The sequence below is a fragment of the Lissotriton helveticus genome, chromosome 2_2 (assembly GCF_964261635.1).
Source record: "Lissotriton helveticus chromosome 2_2, aLisHel1.1, whole genome shotgun sequence".
In the NCBI taxonomy this organism is placed as follows: domain Eukaryota; kingdom Metazoa; phylum Chordata; class Amphibia; order Caudata; family Salamandridae; genus Lissotriton; species Lissotriton helveticus.
The window spans coordinates 142063617-142086822 of record NC_136060.1 but is presented as its reverse complement, the minus strand read 5'-3'; the positions used below and the strand labels follow the sequence as shown (position 1 = coordinate 142086822).

The 23206-nt window shown below is 42.1% G+C and overlaps 1 protein-coding gene across 1 annotated transcript in view; it reads right to left on the bottom strand.

Annotated features, from left to right (window-relative positions):
- Positions 1-18047: 18047 nt before the first annotated feature.
- NFXL1 (nuclear transcription factor, X-box binding like 1) overlaps positions 18048-23206 on the bottom strand; it is a 624964-nt gene continuing 619805 nt past the window's right edge. The window contains exon 23 of the mRNA XM_078678225.1: positions 18048-19280. Within this exon, the coding sequence (XP_078534351.1) occupies positions 19107-19280 (174 nt within the window). The 3' untranslated portion in view covers positions 18048-19106. The remainder of the gene's footprint in view (positions 19281-23206) is intronic.

The window sequence follows — 23206 nt, the reverse complement described above, 5'->3', positions numbered from 1 at the left end:
AAAGCTGGGAAAATGGTGATTAAAGCCCCACAAACCCTTTTTTGATAACATTTGCAGGGAAAAACCCAGAGGCCTTCCTTTGCAGCTAGTTTTTACCATTTTTCTGAAAAAAAAAACATTTCACTGTAATTTGCTTAATTTCGGGGACCCCCTCCAAGGTAATCCACAAACCCTGGGTACCTTTAGAATCCCCATGATGTTGGAAGAAAAGGACGCAAAAATGGCGTGGATACCTTATGTGGTCAAAAAGTTACAGGGGCCTAAGCGCGCACTACCCCAAATCGCCAAAAAAAGGCTTAGCACAGGAGGGGAAAAGGCCTAGCAGCGAAGGGGTTCAGAAGTGTGATCCCCATGGCATTCAGGGGCCCAGTGTCTTCAAAAGAGGTCAACCGCCTTCGCCTGATGGGGAGCAATGGGTGGTGTTGGGGGGGCGGGGGGGTGGCACAGGGGGCTAGGAGACATAAAGCCAAACCCGTCTGTAGATGGCTGCCACTCATCCAGAATCTAGTAGTCCTAACAGCCATAGGAAGTCAACCTATCCCAGGTGAGTCTTATCAGACACCCTCTGGGAGCACAGCTGTTAACACCCGTATTGCCTTTGTGGGTGACCCCTCTCCTCACATACTTCCTATGCTTGCAGACTCTGCTATTTAACGTTCAGACATTTGAGGAATCAATCTATGTCGTATTTATGACCCAGTTTTTGAGGTCGGAAGTACGCCCAATAGACAGTGCTTAACCGAGGGCTTAATACTGGTCCCTCCAACACTTGCAGCATCTACAATACATCTGTCCAATAATCCTGCAATCTCGCGCAAGTCCAAGTCCTATAAGGGAACATTGCTGGTTCCTGACCACACCAAGGACACGCCGAAGAGCGCACCACATTGAAACGGGATATTCGCTGGTGTGTTAGATATGTGCATTGTAAATAATGGAACTGCAAGTTTAAAGCTGGAGTTGCTGGAAACCTTTTGGAGTTTGCGCAAATGCTTGCCGCATTCCCCCTCTGTGAGCGTCAGCAGCAGTCTGCCAACCTTCTTTCCTGGAACTTCATCACATCAACATTGTTTTCTGCCTTCAGAGCTTTATATATGCAAAATCATACCCCTAGACAAGCGCGATCGATTCAAGCAGTAATTGTTAGTTAGTTAGTTAAGTTAATTTATTTGGTTTAGTTCTCCACAGAGAACCACAAATATTCAGTACATAATCTAAAATTGTAAACAGTTTTGTTAAAAAGAAAGGTTTTCATTCTACTACAAAGTTAAAATAGGTTTTAAAAATTTGTATAAATTGTAGCAGACAAACTAATTTGGCGGAGCTTTACATAGTATGATCAATTCCTGTACAGAGTTAATTCTACATTTTGTGTAAATTGGTCGTAAGAACCTTTTTCTTGCCTTTACCACTGTCGCGTTTGGGCATGTGAGCAACAAATGTTCCAAGTCCTGCTCCCCACCATCACACAGGTTACATATAGTGCTTGATTTTTCTTTTGGTAGCCACCTATATGTGACTGTTTTGACAGGAAGTATCCCAAATCAGAGCAGCACTATCAATCTCCTGGTCCCATGCTTTAAATTAAAATTAATATACTGTTGTGTTTTCTTAAAGAGTATAGATTCTGCGAAATTTTTATATAAAAACAACTTAGGTCAATGCTGAGAGTCAAGTACAAAACTGAGTCTTGGAGTAAAATGCTTTAAAAAGAGCTTCAGCTGAGCGGGTGTCCATAACTATAACATATTAATATTAACATTAGATAACTTAAAAGCAATTAAAACATTCCTAGAGAATACATGTTTCGGAGATTCTTTTTCAAATGTTTCTATTTTAAGTAGAGATCGAAGCGTTCCTTCTTCTGCATGGAGGAGGTTGTATGCCCATCTAATGACATTGGCAATTCCTCTAGCATAGGAGCTGGTTAATGAGAACTCGAGGCGGAGAGCTTGCACTGGTACAGCCTGAGACAGCTTTGTTAGCTTCCGTAAGATCTTCCCTTCTTTTAGATCTAGAAAGTTCCATTGGCTTATTGGGATGTATTCAAGAGCATATGACAGCACTGGTGGAATCTTGGCGCTGTATACCTGAAGTAGAGAAGAAAAGTGTCTTTGTCCAGTTGCAGCATATAACCGTGAAAGTGTCCCACATGAACGTCAGATTTACGAGTCATGGAGCCTATTTTGTAGAGACTTGGTGAAGATTCGACCTAGATAGGTATATTCATTTGCCACTTCCCACAATTCTCCCCCAAGAGACCAGTTAAATTTGGTACTCTGTTTCTTTCCTGAAAACGGAACTATTTTTGTTTCCGTGATGTTCGGTATTGAATAGTTTTCCTCCGTATAGTTGTGGAGTGCTTGGAGGCTTCTTTGGAGACCAAATGGTGTTAGATCTAAAATGATAACATCGTCTGCGTACATCATGTTGTGGATTTTGTGGAAGGCAATTTTAGGTGGAAAATTGCATATCTCCTTAAAATATTCAGGCATGTCGCTAAGGTAAAGGGAGAACAGTAGGGGAGCAAGAAGGCATCCTTGCCTAAGGCCGTTTGGAGTCGGGATAGGGTTTGTGAGACCCTTTTCCCTCCCCATTTGGACCTGACACCAAGTCCCGGAATGTAGTGATGTTATTATATGAAGTAATTTGTCCGGGATACCCATTTTGTTGAGCTTTGTCCAGAGTGTTCTTCTATCCACTCTATCGAATGCAGTGGTAAAGTCAATGAAGGCAGCATACACAACCTGGGATTTTATAGCCACGTATTTGTCTAAGATGGTTTGCAACACCGCAATATTGTCAATGACTAGGGTGCTTTGGTCTAAATCCGGCTTGATATAGGGTGGATTAGTCCAGAAGAAAAGGCCCAGTCCTTTAGATGGTCTAATACTGCTGCTGTGAAAATCTTTCCTGTTGCATCTAAAAGGGCTATCTGCCTGTAGTTGCCAGAATAAAGCCTTGAACCCTTTTTCTGTATGGGTATTACAATGCTCCCCTTCCAAGATTTGGGGATTTCCCCGGTAGTGAAAATATGGTTAAACAGGGGAGATAGCATCTTGCTCCATTCTTTGGGATTGCATTGGAGGACCTTAATCGGAATTTGGTCTGGACCCGTTGCTCCCGTCGTTCTTGCCCTTTTTATAAATACCTCAATTGACAGGGAGGGGACTTGGAGCTCCAATATTTGAGGATTTTCCTTCGGGATTTTTAGCCAAATTATTGGTTGTTTCTGAATTGGAATTTAGTTTATATAGATTGGCAAGATATGATTCCCATTCTGTCGGAGGCACCGGGATAGCTTGTATTGCTTTTTTTGTGCCTGTTTCTTTAGCGATTATATTCCAATAGGCATGTTGGTTGTTTTGTGTTGCTGCTATACGCATATCTACCCAGTTTTTATCCTGGGTTATTCTCTTATTTTTTTCTCTTTCACTCCTGCGTTTCTCTTTCTCAGTTTGTTGATTTCTCGCTGTTTGGATATTGAGTATTCTAGAAACTGCGATCTTATCAATTTATTTAATTCTTTTGTATTAGTAGCTAATTTTGGTTTATAGTATTTATTCTTTATTGTTCCCCATTGGTTTAACTTTTCCTGTAGTTTTTGTAATACATTTTTAATAGCCATTTCAAATTTTGTTCTCGGATTATTAGAGTAAATTATTTGCAATAGTTGCGTTGAATCGATTATGGTGATAATTTTATTGAGTGTTGCTGAATTCCATTGAATCCGTCTATTGGCCAGATTTACCAAGACTGTGCTATGAATATACATAATATGGCTTGTCGAGGGAAGTTGTGTCTTCCACTCAGTATTTGCTTGTAGGATAGCATGATCACTGCCAAGAACAAATTTAATTTTGAGATGTAAAACTGTTCCAAACAGATCCGAGTTGCAAATCATGTAGTCCAGGAGTGAGGAGCTACAGTTCCCTCGTCTTGTGTTTGAGGCGGGAATGTTTCCTTCTACATTACCATTTAGTATTATTCCACTTAACGATGGTAGTGAGGCTACTAAATTTCTCCCTCTTTTATCCGCTTTATTTTCTTTAGGGAATAGTGGAATGGAGAATCCCAGGGCCTCTTCTTTGTACAAATTTGCCCATTTTTGAAGTACCTCATTTGATATTTTCCCATTGAAGTCGCCCATGATGAAAAGTGATGGATAACCTTGTCCTTCTACTATTTTTTCATTGTCTTCTAGAATTTCTATAGCGAGTACATCCATTTTCGCTCCCTGGGGGATATAAACATTACAAATTATTAGATCTTTTAGAGATTATAAAGAGTTTATCCCAATCTTAATCTTGATACATTGATAATTCTTTGAATTAGTTGGAATTATTTCTTGGGCCCACTTGTAATCTTCATTAAGCAAAATCGCTATCCCGCCTTTCGCGTGACCCCGATCAACCTGCTCGGCAAGAGTATCATATACGTAATATTTTTCTTATACGAAATTTGATGTAGACCAGGTTTCTTGCAGGGGCACTATCGCTGGACTGTTTTTTGTTATTTTAGCCATTTTATCTTGAGTTTTCCCGGCAATATTCCAAGAACGGATAGTCAAGCCTGTGCTAAACGGAAGATTTGTTATCCTTAATTTGTTTGTTACTGTTCAGTGTCTCCGAGATCCAGGCCCATGAGTAATCCCTCGTTGTTATTTCCCTTTTAGGAGTATTTTTTTTCCAGATTCCTCGGACACCATTCTCTATGGAGACAAATATTTTTTCTGCATAGTTGACTGGGGGGTTGTTCATGATATTAAGGCTTTGATTCAGTCGTTGCTATTTAGAGGATTCTTCTATTATTTGTTTCTTTTGGGCTTTGTGATTTGTTACTGGGGTCAAATCGTAGCCATATTTGTGGAGCATCTCACTCTCCTTTAATATAATTCCAGGTATCACTGGAGACCAGAATTCGACAATCGCTGTTGTTGTATTAGTTTTTTCCGGGAACGTAACTAGTTTTATTTCATTTCTCGCTAACGAGTGTAATAGCTGGATCTTTCGAAGCAGACTGATAATTCGGTCGCGGTTAAGTGGAGCTTCACCTGAAGGGAATAATTCAGTGATTTCCAAATGGCTTGGTCTGATCTCCTCTACTTGTGGGTATTTTTTCTCGATGGTAAAAGATCTTTTTGGGATATCTATTAATGTCAGCTTCGTGGGTCCGTGATCTACTAATAAAACATTTTTTGCCTTTGGATTAGGTTTGTTAAGTTGGTTAGAATCGACTCTTTGTATTTTCACAGGAGACTTCTGATCTTTTACCTTCGGGTTCTGAGGCGTTTCTGCCTTTTCCTCTTTATCTAGTGAACGTGTTGGTGAAGGGGAGATATTCTAGAATCTTGTTTTATGGGTTTTCTTTTTCTCGATCCTTCGTAACGCCTTTCTCCTTTTCGATTTAATCTTCTTTTGTTTTCGTTTGCTATTTGTAATATCTGCGTCCTGTATTGCATTATTGGATAACTCAGTATCAGCAGTTGCTTTAGAGTGTGAAATTGCCAGACTGCTCGAATTCAGTTGTGGTTTGATTTTTGTTTTTGTAAAAATTGGATAAAATGCTACAGGCGGTTGGTGAGTCTCTAGTTTGTTTTCCTCCTTGAAGAGTTTTCTGATGGAATATATCTGGTTATGATCCTGTTTGCCCTTTAGTTCCTTACATAATTTCCTTCCAGTTTGAGTTGCGATTACTTTCTTCAGTGGGGAAAGAGCTTTTATTATTTCAACTTTTGGCTTATGAGTATTTTCCATTTTCCATTTACAACAAACACCTGCAGTTAATGTTGATTTTAATTGCTCTTTCTTCCTTTTTTCCTCTACTGGATATTTTAGCATTCCCAGTTGGGTATCAAGCATTTGGTCAGAGTTTTTCAATATGTTCCCTAAATGAGTAAGGACTGATTCCAGGATACTTTGCAGAGTGAACAGAGATTTGGATACTGGGGTGTAATTATTCGAAAGTCCAGTAGTTTTAAAAAGAGAAAGGTCTGGTGATTTTTCAAGGCATCCATCTTGATCAGATGGTTTTTGTGGAGTACTATTCTGGATATTCTGTGTCTCCTTTTGGACTCCCATGTGAAATATCAGATCTTTAATATTAATATCTGGACAGGTGATGTTATACTCTTGAGATTGTTGTATTTTGAATGATCCAGGTATTATTGAATCCAGTGCAGTGAGGTTAGGAATTGAATCCTCCAGGTCTATTAAGGTTACTTTTTGGGGTGACCGCTGGTGTTCTTTGATTTTGTATTTGGGTTTGATCGATGGTTTGTATTCCATTCTTTCCATCCCCAAAGTTGCCTTTTTTTTCTTGGACTATCTGATAGACATTTTGTGATTGCCCCATATAACTGGATTTAGTTTTGCGAAATATTTTTTAATTCCGGGGATCGATACAGAGTTTCCGGTAATTGTCATCTTCCCAGCGCTCTTTCTAGTTGCCTCTTCTGTTCCCATCCTCTTCATAAAGATAGTTCTTGATCTTAATTTTTTATAAGCCATTAGTGGGCAGAAGATCACTTAGTGATATTTCAGTAGTGATTTCAGTCGTCCTGGTTATGCCAACGAGTACTATCTGGAGGATTGTGGCCGGCCGTGCACTTAATATGCTGGTTCCTTCTGCCCTCCTACTTTTTGATCCTGCGGGGTAAGAACGTTGGACCGGGAGGCACTCCTTGCTAGGCCAGCAAGATCCAATGAAAAAAATACCCTTGTCCAATTCCAGCCAACAGCACCAGGGAGGTTAAGTTCCACAGCGTCAGGGCGCTGGTGCGCCGCTCATGCAATACCAAACCTGACGCCGAGTTCCCACTCCCTAGCTCACAGGTTTTTATGCGATTATACGGATCTCATAGACATCCGATGTTAAATATCAGTCATTAGTTAGTAAGTTAAATGTAGTACTAATACCGCTGGTTATTTGTGCTGCTGAAGATTTGAAGCCTGTTTCCAGTTTAGGCTTAAGGCGCCACCCGGGCCTTGATAGACACCATAATGAATACAGATGGCCACTTAGTTGAGATTATAGGCAGATGCCTGATGCAGGCTTCATCCACCGCCGCCCCTTTGTTCACGTTGGCCACGGTCTTCTGAACTCACAGATTCTCTTCCAACCCCACGCTGCTCTTCACAGTGTCCTCGCAGGGTCCCTATTCTGCTCTGCTGCTCTACTACTATCAAAAATGAATTGCAGCTCCACTGAAGATAAAAGGGCACTAGCAATCAAGATGGAGGATTTGTTATTACCTTACACAGAAGGGATTGATACCTTTGCGGCTCCTGCTGTAGCCAGGAAACCCTTGTGGCTTTTATAGTGGACAAGGCCTCACTTGCGGCTCCTGCCGCATTTAGGAAACCCTTGCGCCTTTGGCTACACACCAGGCTCCGCTGTCCTCAGAAACAAACTCTCGCCCAGAATGCACCAACGAACTCTAAGCCCAGCATGCGTGAGCAGAACACCTCGAGCCGCTCCACGGGGCTTCTGCCTGCCACACTCGCAGAGCAACAACCGTCAATGCAGAACAGGCAAGGGACAATTAAATATCTTGAAAGCTGCCAAATCCGCAATCTGTGATGACTCACCAGGCTTTCCTCCGGGCGGGCAGCGGGCAGAACACAAACGCCGGCAGAGCCAGTCCTCAAGCCCGCATGTACCGCCTCTCCGAAGATTGGGTTTGGCTTAATTGACTTGGTCCCTGGTTTTGTGTCAGGTAGGAGGTCAGTGACCCTTATCTCGGGTCTCGGGACAACCGCGGGACTCTCCCGCTCCGCGGCTGAAGCTCACAGTGCTGCCCACGGTGCCGCTCCCACTCGCCTCCTCTCCCGCTCGCCGATACAGCAGCTTCTCTTGCTTCTCCTGCTCTCGGCTACAAGTACTGCTCTCGGTGAAGGGAAATCCAGGCGTCATGCAGCAGTTCAGAGGCTCGCATCCAGTGGTCTAGCCTCCGAGAGCGAGAGTGCAGACATGTTGTAATAATCTGCCCAATGGGGGTGACTCTCGTATGTTAGCGGAGGTCCGGAGGAGGGTCTCACAATCCGATTCTGATCAAGCAGTAATTGTAAAGTCTGCAATTCTTTTGGCTCATCCGAAAAAGTCACCCACAATTCATATTGCAGAAGTTGACCAGATGGCAGTTGATAGCATACCCTCACATCCTCGAGTGAGAGGAAGGATTCATTAAAAAACAAACACCAGCCCAACTACACGCAAAAAAGTTAAGGGATGATCCTATATGCTGGAACTGTAATGATAATGATAAGATAGGCGACCTAGTCCATCTTCTATTTTATTGCAAATGTGTTGCATCTTTCTGGGATAAAGTTTTCGACCTCCTTTCAAACCTATTATTTTGCTCACTTGTACGAGAATTCTCAACATTGACATTCAGCTTCCTTAAAACAAAGTGAAAAAGATAAAGCGCTCCTAGACTTGCTTTTAACCGCAGCCATCAAGATTATACTGAATAATTGGAAAGATACACGTGAGGTATCTTACAATACAAATGCTGGCTAAACTGGGTCTCTAACCTGAGAGGGGCTGACAACATTGCCCTTCAAAATTCGCCTTGGAAATCCCCTCATAGGCAGATGTGGGATAGCCTGGATCTATACTTCGAAACCCATAACCCCCCATGAATCACTAAACTGGGTGATACAAAGCACCCTTTACCGTTACCACACTACCGGGCTTTAAGCCACTTCATATAACTACAGTAATGACCGGGTGAACGCTAACATATGTTGCTCCATGTTATCCTCGTGCAATACCGACTATGCATGTAAATGGCTCATCTTGATATAACATTGTTTATTCTTTTATTATGCTTTACATTGTGGTTTCTTCATCCCATTTGATGTAACATAATTTTAATTGCTTTCCTCATATGTATGTTTTTGTGTGATTTGCATTTTATTTAATAAAAACTTTTGAAATTAAAAAAACCAAAAACAAATCCCGAGCCATTGAACATCCCCCAGCATACCCCCTCATAAGGTCCATCATGTTTTGTACCTGAAGGAAGCTGTGCAGCCATCAAACAAGCTGGAACTTTAAAATAACAATAGTCTGTGTACAAATCAACTGCAAGAAGGACGCCCACTTCTATGCTTAGTTTTGTTATTGAAAGCATATGCTGGCCTTTAGATGGCAGCACATTTTCTTTTTTTTTCTATTTTTATTCTTTCAATTTATCTTGCATATGTTGTTGATTTTGTGGTTGTATCAGGGATGAATGCAAGAATGAGTCAGTGGATGGAAGAATGGATGCATGGGTTCAAACATGGGTGACAAAGTGCATGAATGATGACTTATTTAGTGTCGAAACCCATCAATGACACAAAAGGGACTTTCGTCCATAAGTACGAGCTCTTGACATTGCCAATGCTTGTTTTTAATTTTAAACAGAAACCTTAAGGCTTTACAGCGGCTTCTACATCACATGTACATGTTTTCACAGACAATACCGTTTCCAGTTTATTTTTTTTGTTAATTTGTTGTGTCTGATGTGTACACATTCCCTTGCCAGGAGGGTAAAGGAATGCTATTTACGAGCACAGCCAAATCTAGTCTTGATTTCTTAGTTTTCAGAGGAGAAGAACATTTTAATTAATGTATAAATCAATGATAGAGCCACTAACCTGTGTAGACAACTCCCTTTGGCCCAGATCTGAAGTTTGGCAGACAGAGGACAGTTCATGAGGGTGGCACTCGCAGAGGACATTACGTCTGCCACCGGGGGATGCAATAATGCCCACCATGATTGGAGATCACCCCTCCCTCAGCAGAAATTTCTGTAGCTTGATAGGTACCCCAGTCATTGTAGCTGTAATCAGGGTACAAAATGTTTGGTGTTTGGCTGACGTCAGTTATGACGGCTGTTCATCTAATTTTAACGATGTTTTTTTAAAACAAATTCCCAAAGTGGGAGTTTGTCAACGAAAAATAAGCAAACACTTTTTCTGATTCTAACACGAGCAGAAAAGTCAATATTTTATTCTTGATGGTTCATGAGTCTGCCTTCCTCTAATGAACCCAGATTGGTCTGCATCAACCATCCTCGGCATATATTTATCAAGTTTGTTCCCAAAGGCTTTAGTGGATATTTTAGCATCAAGATTCAGTACAGCGATCAGGCAATAGGATTTACAGTCTTTGGGGTCTTTACCAGGTTTATGAATTAATACCCCAGTGGCTTCCCCAATTCACCAAATCAGTTGAAATGTTTTGTAAGGTGTGGAGTTAAAGCTCCTCTCTACACTCTGTAAAATGCCACTGCTTAACAATCGGGTCCCGGTACTTTTACCCTTTGAGGGGTTGACTACTTCTGCCCGATTGATGGGGCTATCTAAGTATTCCATTTGCTCTACTGTTAGTTGGCCCTTTATAGACCCTGAAAGAACTGCCTACCCATATTCTGTTTCCCCTTTGCATCTTTTATCATAGCCATTATGGGTTCCTAAGATCAGTCATGTAGGCTGTATGTGCTGTGGCCTTCAGTTGAAGGCCTAGCACTTTCCCTGTTTTGTTCCCTGTGGAGTAACACTTTGCCTGGGACAGTAACAGACATCTTACCGCTCTACTGGTGGAAATGACTGTACGTTGCCCCCTAAGCCTAGTGATCCTCCATATTTTCCTGCTGTGGTCTACTGGTTATTCAGGTTCTTTACCTTCGTCAGTTGTTTAATTTTATCTGTTTCTAAGAGTCTCACCCATTAATTTCTTATGTACATCACTATCAGTGTGCCCCCAAGAAGTGCCTTCAGTACATCCCATTGATTCGAGGGGGACGGTCGTCCTCAGCACGGGAGGCAGTATACCCATTTATCTCATCTTTTATTTCTTGTATATGAACCTGATCTCCTAAGAGATACTCCCTAAATCTTCAGCACCTCAGGCACTGTTCCAGTGGGCCCAGTGTGCACTGCAAATGAACATGCTCATGGTTGGAGAGGACAATATCTGTTATGTTATGTTATTTTAATTTTTTTAATTATAGCGCAAATTAGCACTGGTCTCTAAGCGCTCAAAGAAGGAACAGGGGCCTGCATGACTGCTGGACAGAGGATAAAACAGATGTCAGTGTTTTTCTGAACAGATAGGTTTTTAACAACTTTCTGAAGGGGAGCAGGGCTGAATCCCTACGCAGGGCCTCGGGTAGATCGTTCCAGATCCGAGGCAGAAAGACCGAGAACGCTCTGCCTCCTTTGGTCTTGAGATTGTATCTTAGGGAGGCTAGTTTACATGCCTCTGCAGAGCGCAGAGCCTGTCCTGGCACGTACTTTTGAACTCTGTCCTTTATATATTTTGGCGCATCTCCATAGAGGGCTTTATGGGCTATGCACAAGCTCTTAAAGTGCACCCGCTGTTCGATAGGCAGCCAGTGCAATTTATGCAGTAAGGGGATGGCCCTCGTACGCCTAGGGAGGCTGAAGATTAATCTAGCTGTGTCATTTTGCACCACCTGCAGCCGCCTCAAAAGCCTTTGCGAGATGCCTAAGTAACTATATCTCCCATCTTGATTGCTTTAATTATCCCAAACATTTTAATATTTACTATGATGTAATCAATTCTGTTACACATTCTGAGCTTGGCTGAGGAATAGGAAAAGGTTCTCTCATTTCCATGTAGGCGTGGCCACAAATCCACCAAACCCATATCCTCTATGAAGATCTTAGGCCTCCTGCTAGCTACAGCATGCATCTGTTGCTAAGGCTAGTTCGCTTCAAAGTCACATCCCAAACTAAATTCAAACCCCCTCCACTAGGACTTCTCCCTTTAGTACGTGGCTCACATCCTGCAGCAAAGACCACAGGTAGGATTCCGCATTTGAGTTCGATGCATATATATTAAGTACGGTTATGTTTGTGTCCATAAGGTCCACTTTGGTTAGCATTTATCTACCATTGTTGTCTTAGTTATTAGGAGCCGGACCACCAATGAATGACTCATTAATGTTGCGACACCTGCTGATTTAGTGCTTGCGGATTCCTGAATCTGTAAAGGACTGTGATTGTGTGTTAGTCTCTTTGAATTGGACAGCTGTAAATGTGTCTCTTGTAACATAATATCATCAGGTCTGATTCTGTTGAGGTATTGCCATAACCTTTGTCAATTTGTCGGGGAGTTTAGCCCCCTCACATTCATCAGTAAGAGTTTCACCATCATTCTCTTTGTGTACCTCTATCAATTTCTGTTTGTATGCTCCAGCGTGTGCGTGCCCTTATGGTTGGAACCACCCCATCCCTGTGAACTGGAATGAAAAGAACTTACCTTTTTCTCCCCCTGCCACAGCCTGTACATGTCCCTTGTTGTCCCACAGAGGCCATTCTAAAGCCCCCTCTAGGCTACGTTCCAGCTGTCAGTACCACTGTAATACCAAAGTGGGACTTTGTTTCTTCTATTGCCCCCCTTGACTTCTTTTACTTCGGTTAACATATTCCTCTTCCACTCTTCGAAGAGCTCAATGTATGTTCAGAACTCTCCCACGCCCAAAAAAGTGTTTGTCTCGGCTTTCATTAATATCTTCCATCTCCGGGTGCTTCTGTCATAGCAAAGGACCTCTCCGTTCAGTGTCACCCTCAATGTTCACCAGTAATGTCCAAGTCCTAAGCTCATCTTACGTGCTTATTGTGTATTGACGCAAGCAAAAGGAACATATGATGGACAGAATGCTGAACAATGCAAACATTCACCCCCAGTCACAAGGATCGGGATTAAATCCATTGTTCTTTTGCTCACTCCATCACCCCCGTTTGGACCTAGCCATGTGCAAATCAGTCTTGACTCTGTGCCTCATGGGAACTGTCCAGCCTAAACTGCCAAACTAGGTCCTCCCTGGACCAGAAACAAGCATCCTGGGACAGTTTTTGGACATCTCTCTAATGTCTAGAGGGGGTTGGCCAGCTGCTGTTGTTGAGCACAATATTGCTGGCACCTTTGAAAGGAGAAACCTCTACTAAACTCCTGAGACTTCTTAAACTGTTGGTAATCATTAGGATGGGTCTGTAGACCAAGGGATATAGCTTTGGTTTTGCGGTCTTTGAATCTTTCAATGGCGAGTCTGCCTTAGCACCAAAGAGACAAGATCAGTTAAATGGTAAGTCCATGTGTGTTGTCTGGACATCCTGAGAAGCCTGATTCTCATAACTATACATGCCTTCTTCTTTGGGGGACTGAAGTTCCCATCGCATTAGCTACAAAGAGCGCAGGGTCAAGGTCGGATTATATGGCCTGCTTTGCAGCAGCCTATCATTTATGAGCTCTTTGAAGTGGGCCTGAAGCTTGTTTGACAGGTTAGGAATGATAGCCTGAGCACATATCTTCCCATAATGAAAGTGGCATTTATGGACTTGAGAGCCATATTTCCAGCCTAAATTACCTTTTTTTGCTAATTGCTCCATTTTGTTTTACTCCAAGTCAGATAGCGTGGTTGTAAATGATCCAGGAGTTAAAGATTTTATAGAACATGAAGCCTGTATTAGCAACCTTTCTAGGGGTGGATGGGTTGACCACGTCCCCAGGGACAGGTTTGTAACAACAAGTTATTTGCCTGAATACAGCTGCAGATGTCGGCTTTTTCCAAATAGCCAAGATAAGCTCAGTCGGGGCTTCATTAGGAGGAAAAAGTGACTCTGGAGAGTGAGAGGTAAAATGCAGCACTTTCACAAGCATGTTAGATGTGACCTTCATTGATGGAAGTTGCAGATCAGGCACTTCTGCTTCTTTCCTCAGTACAGAGTGATTTGCTGTTACCTCAGGTGGAGAAAGACCCATTGGGGAGAGCAGTTCCCACTCAGGGGAAGTATTGTGCCACTTGGATTCTTCAAAGTTTGGGTCCATCATTATGTGTTCAGCACCTTCTACAAAAGGTATATCTTCATGAAGATTTTTATCCCTGAAGAAAAATTTCCTACTACAAGCCTCTGCGCTTCCCTCTTAGTATGACGAGGCACGGATTGTGGCTCGGTTGGTAGCAGGCCTGGCGCTGTAATTTGTGGCACCAGTGGCAGTTTGTGGTGCCGTTGGAGTTGACTGCAGTGCAAAGATCTGTTGTGTTCCCATGCCTAAGGAGATAAAGTCGGAGTAACAGAGGTGGGGTCCACTGCAGCGCCACTGGCGTTGGTTATGCAGCCCCCAGGACATCTTTTGCAAAAGCAGGTAGGGCGTGAAGGGCACCGGCTGGTAGGGTGCCAGACTACCTCAGAGGACGTATGCCTTCCGTCCCATGAGGCCAGTTAGTGATCCAGAGAAAATCACAGCCCTGATGAGGATGCTGAACATAGCATTCAGGAATAGTGATGGATCTATCCCAGGTGTTCAAAACTCTGGGTATGAGTGTCCAGACTGGGGCTTAACACTTGGCTCCAAAGGTGGAACACTAGCTGGAACAAGCGTTGGGTCAGATGGAACCACTGATGCTAAACATGCTGAAATCACCAGAGTCAATGGAGAGCCGGATCACCTTCCGAAGGTTGTTCGTGGCCAGACACCAGATGGGGAGGAGTTGGATGCCTCTGTGACTTGTTTCTTGAAGAATGACGTCTCAACTCTTGTCTTCTCTTTTTCTTGTGTTTTCTCTTCGATTAAAATCTGAGACTATAAGAGATTTCATAATCTTTCTCTTTGGTAAAAAGAAAGAAAAATATAACCCCTAACGCTAGAAAAGGGTCCAATTGAGAGTTAAAGCAATACAATGACTAATAATGCCAAAATATACCTCACTAAAGGTCAGGGGATCCTTGCCTCACAGAGCAGACAATAACTGCCTAATTCGTACGTATGTGCATTCTGCGACAGAGAGGTATAGGGAATCAATATAGGTTCAGGTTCAAAACTATTGCATGTAAAGGGAGATACCTATTTGCTGTTTTGGGAGAAGCCGAATGAGTATTTCATTCAAATGTATAGAATATTGCCAAATTAAAATTCTAATTGGCTTCATTAAATGAAACAAACAAAATTAGCAATGTTTTCATTAGATTAACATTTTATCTTCATCAGCATGTTCAGGATTCCTATAGATAAGCGAAGTTACTACAATATTTATGAATATCGGGATAGAGGAGTAGTCTATGAAATAGAAAACCAAGGAACGATTTAGGGCGTCTCCCTGGAGCCCCCAGCAACCCAACTGTTAGAAAATGTCTAGAATGTTAGAACTACAGCATACAGGATGAGTGACACTCAACATCAGTAGCAATACAATTGGAGAATCATTTTGAAGTGACTTAGGTGCAATCACTATGCCCAAGAAAGTATCTGATACAAACGTAATGGTAAATCAGAGACCCAAAACCCATGTGTTTCGCCCTTCTCGTTCTACTACAACTTCCTATTTAACTTGGAAAAGAGCTGTTGGCTGATCTGAAAAAGGCCTTGGTATTGATGAAGGAACTGCAAGAGAAAAAATACCTTACGAGGAGCCAGACTCCTCCTTTTTGGTAGTCGCTTATGCTTTAAAAAAATCTCATTATGATTTTGCCAATTTTTGCAACAATAGGAACGTACATTTTGCAGTCAGATAGAAATGGTGGACTTGAGAAGGGATTAGACGGTGGCCTGATGTAACTCCTTTGGCTATATGGCAGGAATCTGATCAAGTAAACTCCATATGAGATATAATTTAATTCTAGCAACAGTGATATGCAGAAGTCTGCAGTCCATTAGGTAAATCTGGGGTAAAAAAATAATAATAATCATTTGAGATTTTTGAACAGTCTGCTTTTTGCCCTTCTAAGACACCTCTCACGCGAGGGACCAGGGAGCTGGAACTCTGAACAGCTGGAAGGAGGAATTTAAGAGTTTTTGGTGATGCCAGCTAAATCAATTGTTGTTTTTGCATATGTCACCCCGAGTGGAACGGTTATGCCCAGACGTGCGTCCCGTGCTGTCCATGCCACTGGAGTAAAGCTATCCTGGCTGATGAGGGGTGAAACCCCGAAACTGGTCTTAGGATGCTTGTTTCCAGCCCAGGGAGGACCTTGCCTGGCAGTGCAGGCTGGACTGTCCATCGGGCACATGGTCAACACTGATTTGCATATGGCTGGGTTCAAACTGGAATGGCATGGGGAGCAAATTGGATTTAGGTCCAGATCTATGTACTGGGGTGAATGTATGACATTGTTCTGCATTTTGACCATCAATTGTTGTTTTTACATTTGTCACCCCGAGTGGGACAGGTGTGCCCAGACGTGAGCCTCCGTGCTCTCCATACCACTGGAGTCAAGCTATCCTGGATGATGAAGTGAAACCTCGAAACCAGTCCTAGCATGCTTGTTTCCAGTCCAGGGAGGACCTGGCGTGGCAGTTTCGGGCTTGACTGTTCCTATATTGGGCCCAGGGTCAAGACTGATTTGCATATGGCAGTGATCAAACTGGAATGGCGTGGGGAGCAAAAAAAATTGATTTAGGTCCAGATCTCTGTACTGTGGTGAATGTATGACATTGTTCTGCATTCTGTCCATCAATTGTTGTTTTCGCATTTGTCACCCCGGGTGGGACGGGTATGCCCATACGTGGGTCCCGTGCTCTCCATACCACTGGAGTCAAGCTATCCTGGCTGATGAGGTGAAACCCCAAAACCGGTCCTAGGATGCTTGTTTCCAGTCCAGGGAGGACCTGGCCTGGCTGTTCGGGCTGGAATGTTCCCATTGGGCACAGGGTAGACTGATTTGAATACAACTGGCGTCAAATTGGAATGGCACGGAGAGCAAAAAAAGCTGGATTTAGGCCCATATCTCTGTACTGGGGTGACTGTATGACATTATTCTGCATTCTGTCCATCAATTGTTTTTGCATCTAACTGGCACAGAGTACATTTACTATTAAACTGCACCACATATGGACCTCCTTTTAATTATAGAGGATCTTCAGCTGCCTGTAGAGATGTCAGTGGTATTCTGTGAATACTCTGTTCCTTGTTATTAATATGCTGAAGGAAGCTTCACATGAATAGTGGACCAGTTACAGTACAAACTGAGCAATCTTCGGATGCAATTTACAATATTGTCTGTCTGCACATGAAGGGCCCGGTTCTTAGCAGATTGTGCTGGCCAGGTGAGTGATTACTGCAAAAGCTGCAACACAAGGTAGTCAAGGATTGTATAATATTGCCTGACATCTTATGGTTCAAAATCGTGATGTTGAAATATAAACCTACCTGAGAAACCCTAAAAGCGAGCTCCAGCTACAAGCCAAATAGAAATTAGTGACTGCAGCACAAATGCCACGTGCAAGGTTTGAGTAAAAAATATAAGTGTAGGCAGGACACATAAGGAATACACGGAGGCAATGGGGCACAGGCGTGCAGTAGGGAAATCGCGCACTTCCTAAGCACGCGTTAGAAGAGCTTCTGTACAGTTCTGGTCTATGCCACATGATGGTTAGGCTGACATTATACACGGGAAACGGAGAAGTATGGCATAAGAAAACCGTGTACTTTTCAGATTTACATCACCATAATTGTGTGAGGATCATCACAGTTTTACATTTACCGCCAATGATCACCAGCGCTGACCAACAAAAACAATTCCTACTCCAGTAGTGTGTTGACTTACAATACATTTGACCATATTGCATTTACCATATGCTGTTACTGCTACAAACCTCGAATCCCAACTGAAACTTGTAATCATTGTGAAAACGTCATGACGAAAATCACAATTTAATGCAGCAAATGTTCATAAAATCCAAGATCATACATCAGTGCTCAACGCACTTTATCTGAGAGGGTTTAACAGTAATGTCTGCATTTCACAGACTTTCGCTACTATAACTACAAACTGAAGGCGTAAAATAATGTCTTCACATTTCTTGCTATCTCATACGACAACATCAAGTTGTAGCCAGCCCAGGTATACTGGGTTAAAACAAGCGGCTCACTTTCTTTGCCTAGCAGGGTTCAAATACAGGAGCTCATGTTTTCATTTGGACAGTTTGCAACGGAAGCATCAAGGACGAAGAAGTTGGGGGCACAATCCAGAGGAACTCGAGGTAAATCAGGAGCACTTTTTTGGAGTTTATGGCAATGAATAAATACGACATTTGAGAGTCCCAAAGGTCATTCTTTTTAATATGACTGTACAAGTGTTATTGACATTTGGAAAGCGCTGAACGATTTTACTGTATATTTTCTTTTTGTAATGAAGAATTATAATGGATACATCTAAAAAATGACAGGTTCTTTTGAGATGAGTTGCGTGTCACTACCGGTAATAAGAGGCCTGATGCTATTTAAGTATGAAATATTAAAAGATGTACAAAACCCAAACATGTTGAATAATTATATATAGTGTGGAAATAAACTGTATTATGCGATTAATAGAGAAATATGAATAAAGAGTTTTACTACTATTTAGACTACTATTTAGATAGTGAATAAATAATCTGTTTTCATATGATGGCCAATGAAGACGTATGTAGCACCACCCAAATCCGTGAATACAGCTAGGAATATGATTGCAAGGGATCCGAAGTATAATCCCATTACACGACAAAAATCATTTTTAAAAAGGTCAGAACAACAGCTGGATTTCTTACTATTTGGGTGAATTCAAGAAAAATTCCTTAGTGTGGCCAACAATACAAACACATACTTATTAAGACACCAGCCAGCCCCCACCCGTCCACAAACGTTATTTTCTTCCACTTATAGTTCAATTTCACAGCAATGACACTTATGTTTTATGTTTTTTTTACTGATGACTTACTATCTGCCTTTACAGCATTAAATCAGACAAATATACAACTATAGCTGCAATTAACCCTTTTTCTTAACATGGATTTAAAATATTAATAAATGTTTAACTTTCCATTTTGTTTCAAACATGAAATCGCTAAAGAAACAATAACAGTTCAATGCATTTAGAATTGCCCCAACTTCTAACAAAAATCTTTCCAAAACTGTTATTCTAAATGTGAAATTTCTCAATGGTTTTTGATTTGTTCAATAAATTTATATTAAAGGCAACTCTTTTGAAAGTTAGCTATACAGAATGGAAATATTAACATAATGTCCTTTTACAGAGTTCAGCTAAAAGTGGAAATAAAATAAAAACATTACACTATTACAGAAAGAAATGTAAAAATCAACGCAGTACATTTCAAACACTGTGAATGATATAGAAGGTGGCAATGGCAAAGGCACCAACACAGAGAGGCACCAGGATGTAATTCCTATACTTTTGCCAAATTGATGGTTCAACCTCAATTTCGTCCTTCCTTCTGTTCTTCTTCCGCCGGCCTCGCATCCTGTTCTCAAAGGCCTCTAATTCAGCCTACGTTAAAAAACACACAACATTAAAGGCTTTCAAATAGCGACTATTTAATAGGCTTTATTTTAGTAAATGTATTTTCGTTACTTTGAGGTACTGAACATGAATTAGAGAGGATGTCACTGACACATTGTCTGCTTCATTATATTATTTCTAATGCAGTGCAAATGTGAAATGAATTGATGCTCAGCATGCATTATCTTATGGTTCCAGATAGGTCTGATAAAACTTTAGAGACGGGAATTGACAAACTGTAATGACTTTTAGGAAAATATAAAGTCACCTTTTTCAAACATAATATTTTCACATTCCATTGCCAACGTCCTTCCAGTTGTCTAGTAAATTTATTTTGACCAGATTACAGTTTAAAGATATAAACCATTTAGAGTGGTGCCTTTCGATGTCAATCAAAATGGAAGTGTGCTAGCGCCTGTGCACATCAGGACACATCTCACATGCACTCAGCCACAAAGATATAGCTTGATTCATAACCTCCAAACTTTTGCCGGCAGCGTGGAAAGAAGTCCCAAGGAGATGCTTGGCAAATTCCATTGCCTAAAGAGACTTACAGAAGTTAATTCTTCATGTGTGATAGGTGCTTTTCAGGAAGACTGGAGATGCTTCTCCATAAGCAGTGGTATAGACCAAAAAGACAACCAATTGCCAACTAAAACAAGGTAGAATCGAAAGACTTAATGCCCATTAAATCCAATGTCAGGTGTGAAAATGAGACAAGTAGGGTTGCTCTGAAGTAGGGTATAGTTTCTTTCGGCTGCCCATTAATACTTAATGATTAGAAGGATTTTCTCTTAGGCTCCAACAGCCTTATAAGAGTTACATCAAAAGCCTCTACTGGAAGTCGTTGCATATCACAATCTAAAGAGGCATTGCTGGGCTTGGCAATGTGCTTTTTAGATGGATGTAAAAACAAAGTAAAGCAACAGTTGTGGCACAACAATTATTTTTCAAACAAGCTTAAAATATTTAATTGGTCAATTCCCTTTTTATAGCCATAATTAGCACATACACAGATTAAGTTGACTCAGAATCCAGACATGCCTTATTACAGAAAATGGAGAAGCTCTTGTCAATGAATGAATCTGCTCATTAGCGAGCTTATTAGTCTCTTATTCTATAAAGTGGAGAGGATTAGATCTTTTAATTCCAATCTTTAACTAGACCGATAAAAAGGCTCAGAAATCCTGCTTCACTACTCTAATGACTAATTTACTAGCACATTAGAATCCCCTTTGAAAGCACTATAAATAGAAACCCTATTGGATGCACCTCAGAGAACTTTTTTAGTGTGCAAAGGAAAGTAAGGCCATAAAGCCTCTTGAAGGGGAAGAATCGGGACTTGACATTATTCAGAAACAGGAAGGAAGGCATACTTAGAGATTCTGTACAACCAGTTCTGAAGAAGACTGTGTGTACTATGTTGGGCGCGGCCTTCTCTGCAGGGTCACCCCAAAACCTTTGCCTTCACCCCTCCTGTTTTTCTGAATTTCGTTTTTGTTGGCATTAGGACTCTGCACACTTCACCACTGCTAACCAGTGCTTAAGTGCTTGTGATCCCACCTTCAAATATGGTAATATAAGCTTACACCCAATCTGCACATTTACTTACAAGCCCCATGTAAAGTGTTGCAACCGGTGCCCAGGGCCTGTAATTGAATGCTACTAGTGGGACAGTAGCTCTTAATGTGCCGTCCACTTATATAGTCCCATAAAACATGTACCAGGCCTGCCATTGCAGACTGCGTGCAGTTTTCACCTGCCAATTCGACTTGGCAAAATAAACCTTTTGGCAAGCCTAAAGAAAAAGTTACTTACCTTTGGTAATGCTTATCTGGTAGAGATTTTATATAACTGCAGATTCCTTACCTTAGAATATTTCCCAGGTGCCAGACTGCTTCTGAAAACCTTTTCAAGTAGTAAGTCTGTGCGCCGGTAGTTTGCATCGATTGGCTCTGCATCTGTGGAAAAGTAAATTTTGCCATGTTCTGTGTCCCTACGTGTCATCCATCATATGTTATGTGTGCATGATTAAATATGCATATGCATTCCCCATGTTCGATTAATGACGCAATTATAGTTGTGTCCATCTCTAATATGCCAGTTTCTAGTCCTCGTGAATACTACGAATATCAGGCCTATGTAAAGTTACGTTGCCACGTTTCTCAGTGTGCACGTTATTTCATTGTAAAGTCCCCGTTTCTAGGTCTCAAAAGGGCCCGGACATCAGATTCAGCTCCTGTCTCCTAAAGCCTCGCTGAGGAGCGATACAGCCCCCACCTGTATCCTCGACCCTTCACTTACTTCCTGCCTCACAGTGCCCGGTTCAGGCTGGCTCTGCCTCTGAGTCTGCCAAAAGTATGTTATGATTCCAGTTATCAGTTCAGTCCTCCTTCTCTGCATTCCTAAGCTACTGAATCGCATCAATAGTTTCCGTCATTGTCTAGCCTTCACGTCTCCACGTTAGAGAAATACTGCATTTAATGGTCATTTAATATTCTTCATCACGTACTACATGTAGAATAATGCATGGTCCAGTCTTAGAATCAAGTCAGCCTTTCCCCTCCTAACTTCTAGTTTATATCAACATGTTCTCTAAACATCAGATACTAGATACTGTTTAGGTACATGTCGCCCTGACTCTCCAGACTTCAGTCTCTGCTCCTAGCACAGAGTTCATAGCCCCCAGCTTCTCCTAGTAACACGTCATTGCTAGTTTGCGCGCACCACCAGGTTAGAGGTCCCGGCTCCTTAGGTAGCCCCCTCCAATGTTTCCGCCCTATTCATGACATATTCTGTTACGTTTACATCACATGTCTATGTATACGCCCTGTTACACCCACTTCCACCCTTATCTTTCGCGACTGCTATGCGTCACGCCTTTTGCTCCACCCACTGCTACGCCTATTGCAATGTAATGCTATGTGTTTGCGTTATGTATATATGCTCATGCACTGTTATTAAAAAGGTCATCCTTTTCCTTGTCCCGATCCTGACACCAGCAGCGCTGCTGGGCCCTGCCATCCTATTCCTATGCAGGTTGTCCTGTTCCTGTCCTTTATGCTGTAATAAACCTGCGAAACTCCTACTACCTCGAATTTTGACTCTTATTTATTGAGCTATCTGTTATTCATTTATACATTCAAAAATAGGGTATTATTTATTTATTTACCACATAATGGCGCCCGAATAGGGACTTGCCCTTTCCCCACGCGTCGGTGAAGCCACGCCGACCCCCTGACCCTCTGCAGTCGTGACGGAACTCTTCTGCGCACCGGCAGATATTTCTGCTTCAAGTATCCCTCAGGCCCACGGAGGAGACGGAGGAGGCGGTCCAGCATCCAAACGAGACGGTGGAGGAACGCGGCGAGTCCCGACCAGAGCCCAAGCCGAGAGTTCAAGGTCCGAGGTATCCGGAGGCCCACCCGTAACAGAAGTCCGAAGTTCGTCCGTCCGACGTCCAAGCAGTCCCGTCCAGTCTGAGGCCTTCCGTTCTTGCTGCCCGGTGAGTACCGTTACTGGGGTGGTATCTAGACAGGGTCAATTTAATTGACTCTGGTCCGTGGGTTGGTGGTACACAGACCCACAAACGAAGTGTCCACTTCGGTGGATGCGGGTCCTGACGTGTCTCTTTATGAGACCGGTACGTTTTCGTACTGTTTCAGCAGTGCATCTAGTTCCTGTTCTAGTCAGTTCTGTTCTCGAGAAAATTCATGTATTCTGTGTTCCGTATTCCAGGTAGTATTCTGTTCGAACTGTTATTTTTAAATGTTCTTCATGTATTTTAATGTCGTGGTATGAATGGGGAATAAGTATCGTGTTTATTGTGTATTGTATTGTGTCTAGATTATAGTTCAGTCATGCCGCTCTTTTCGAAATTACGTCAGTTAAAAACCAGAAAGGGTCTGCTGGAA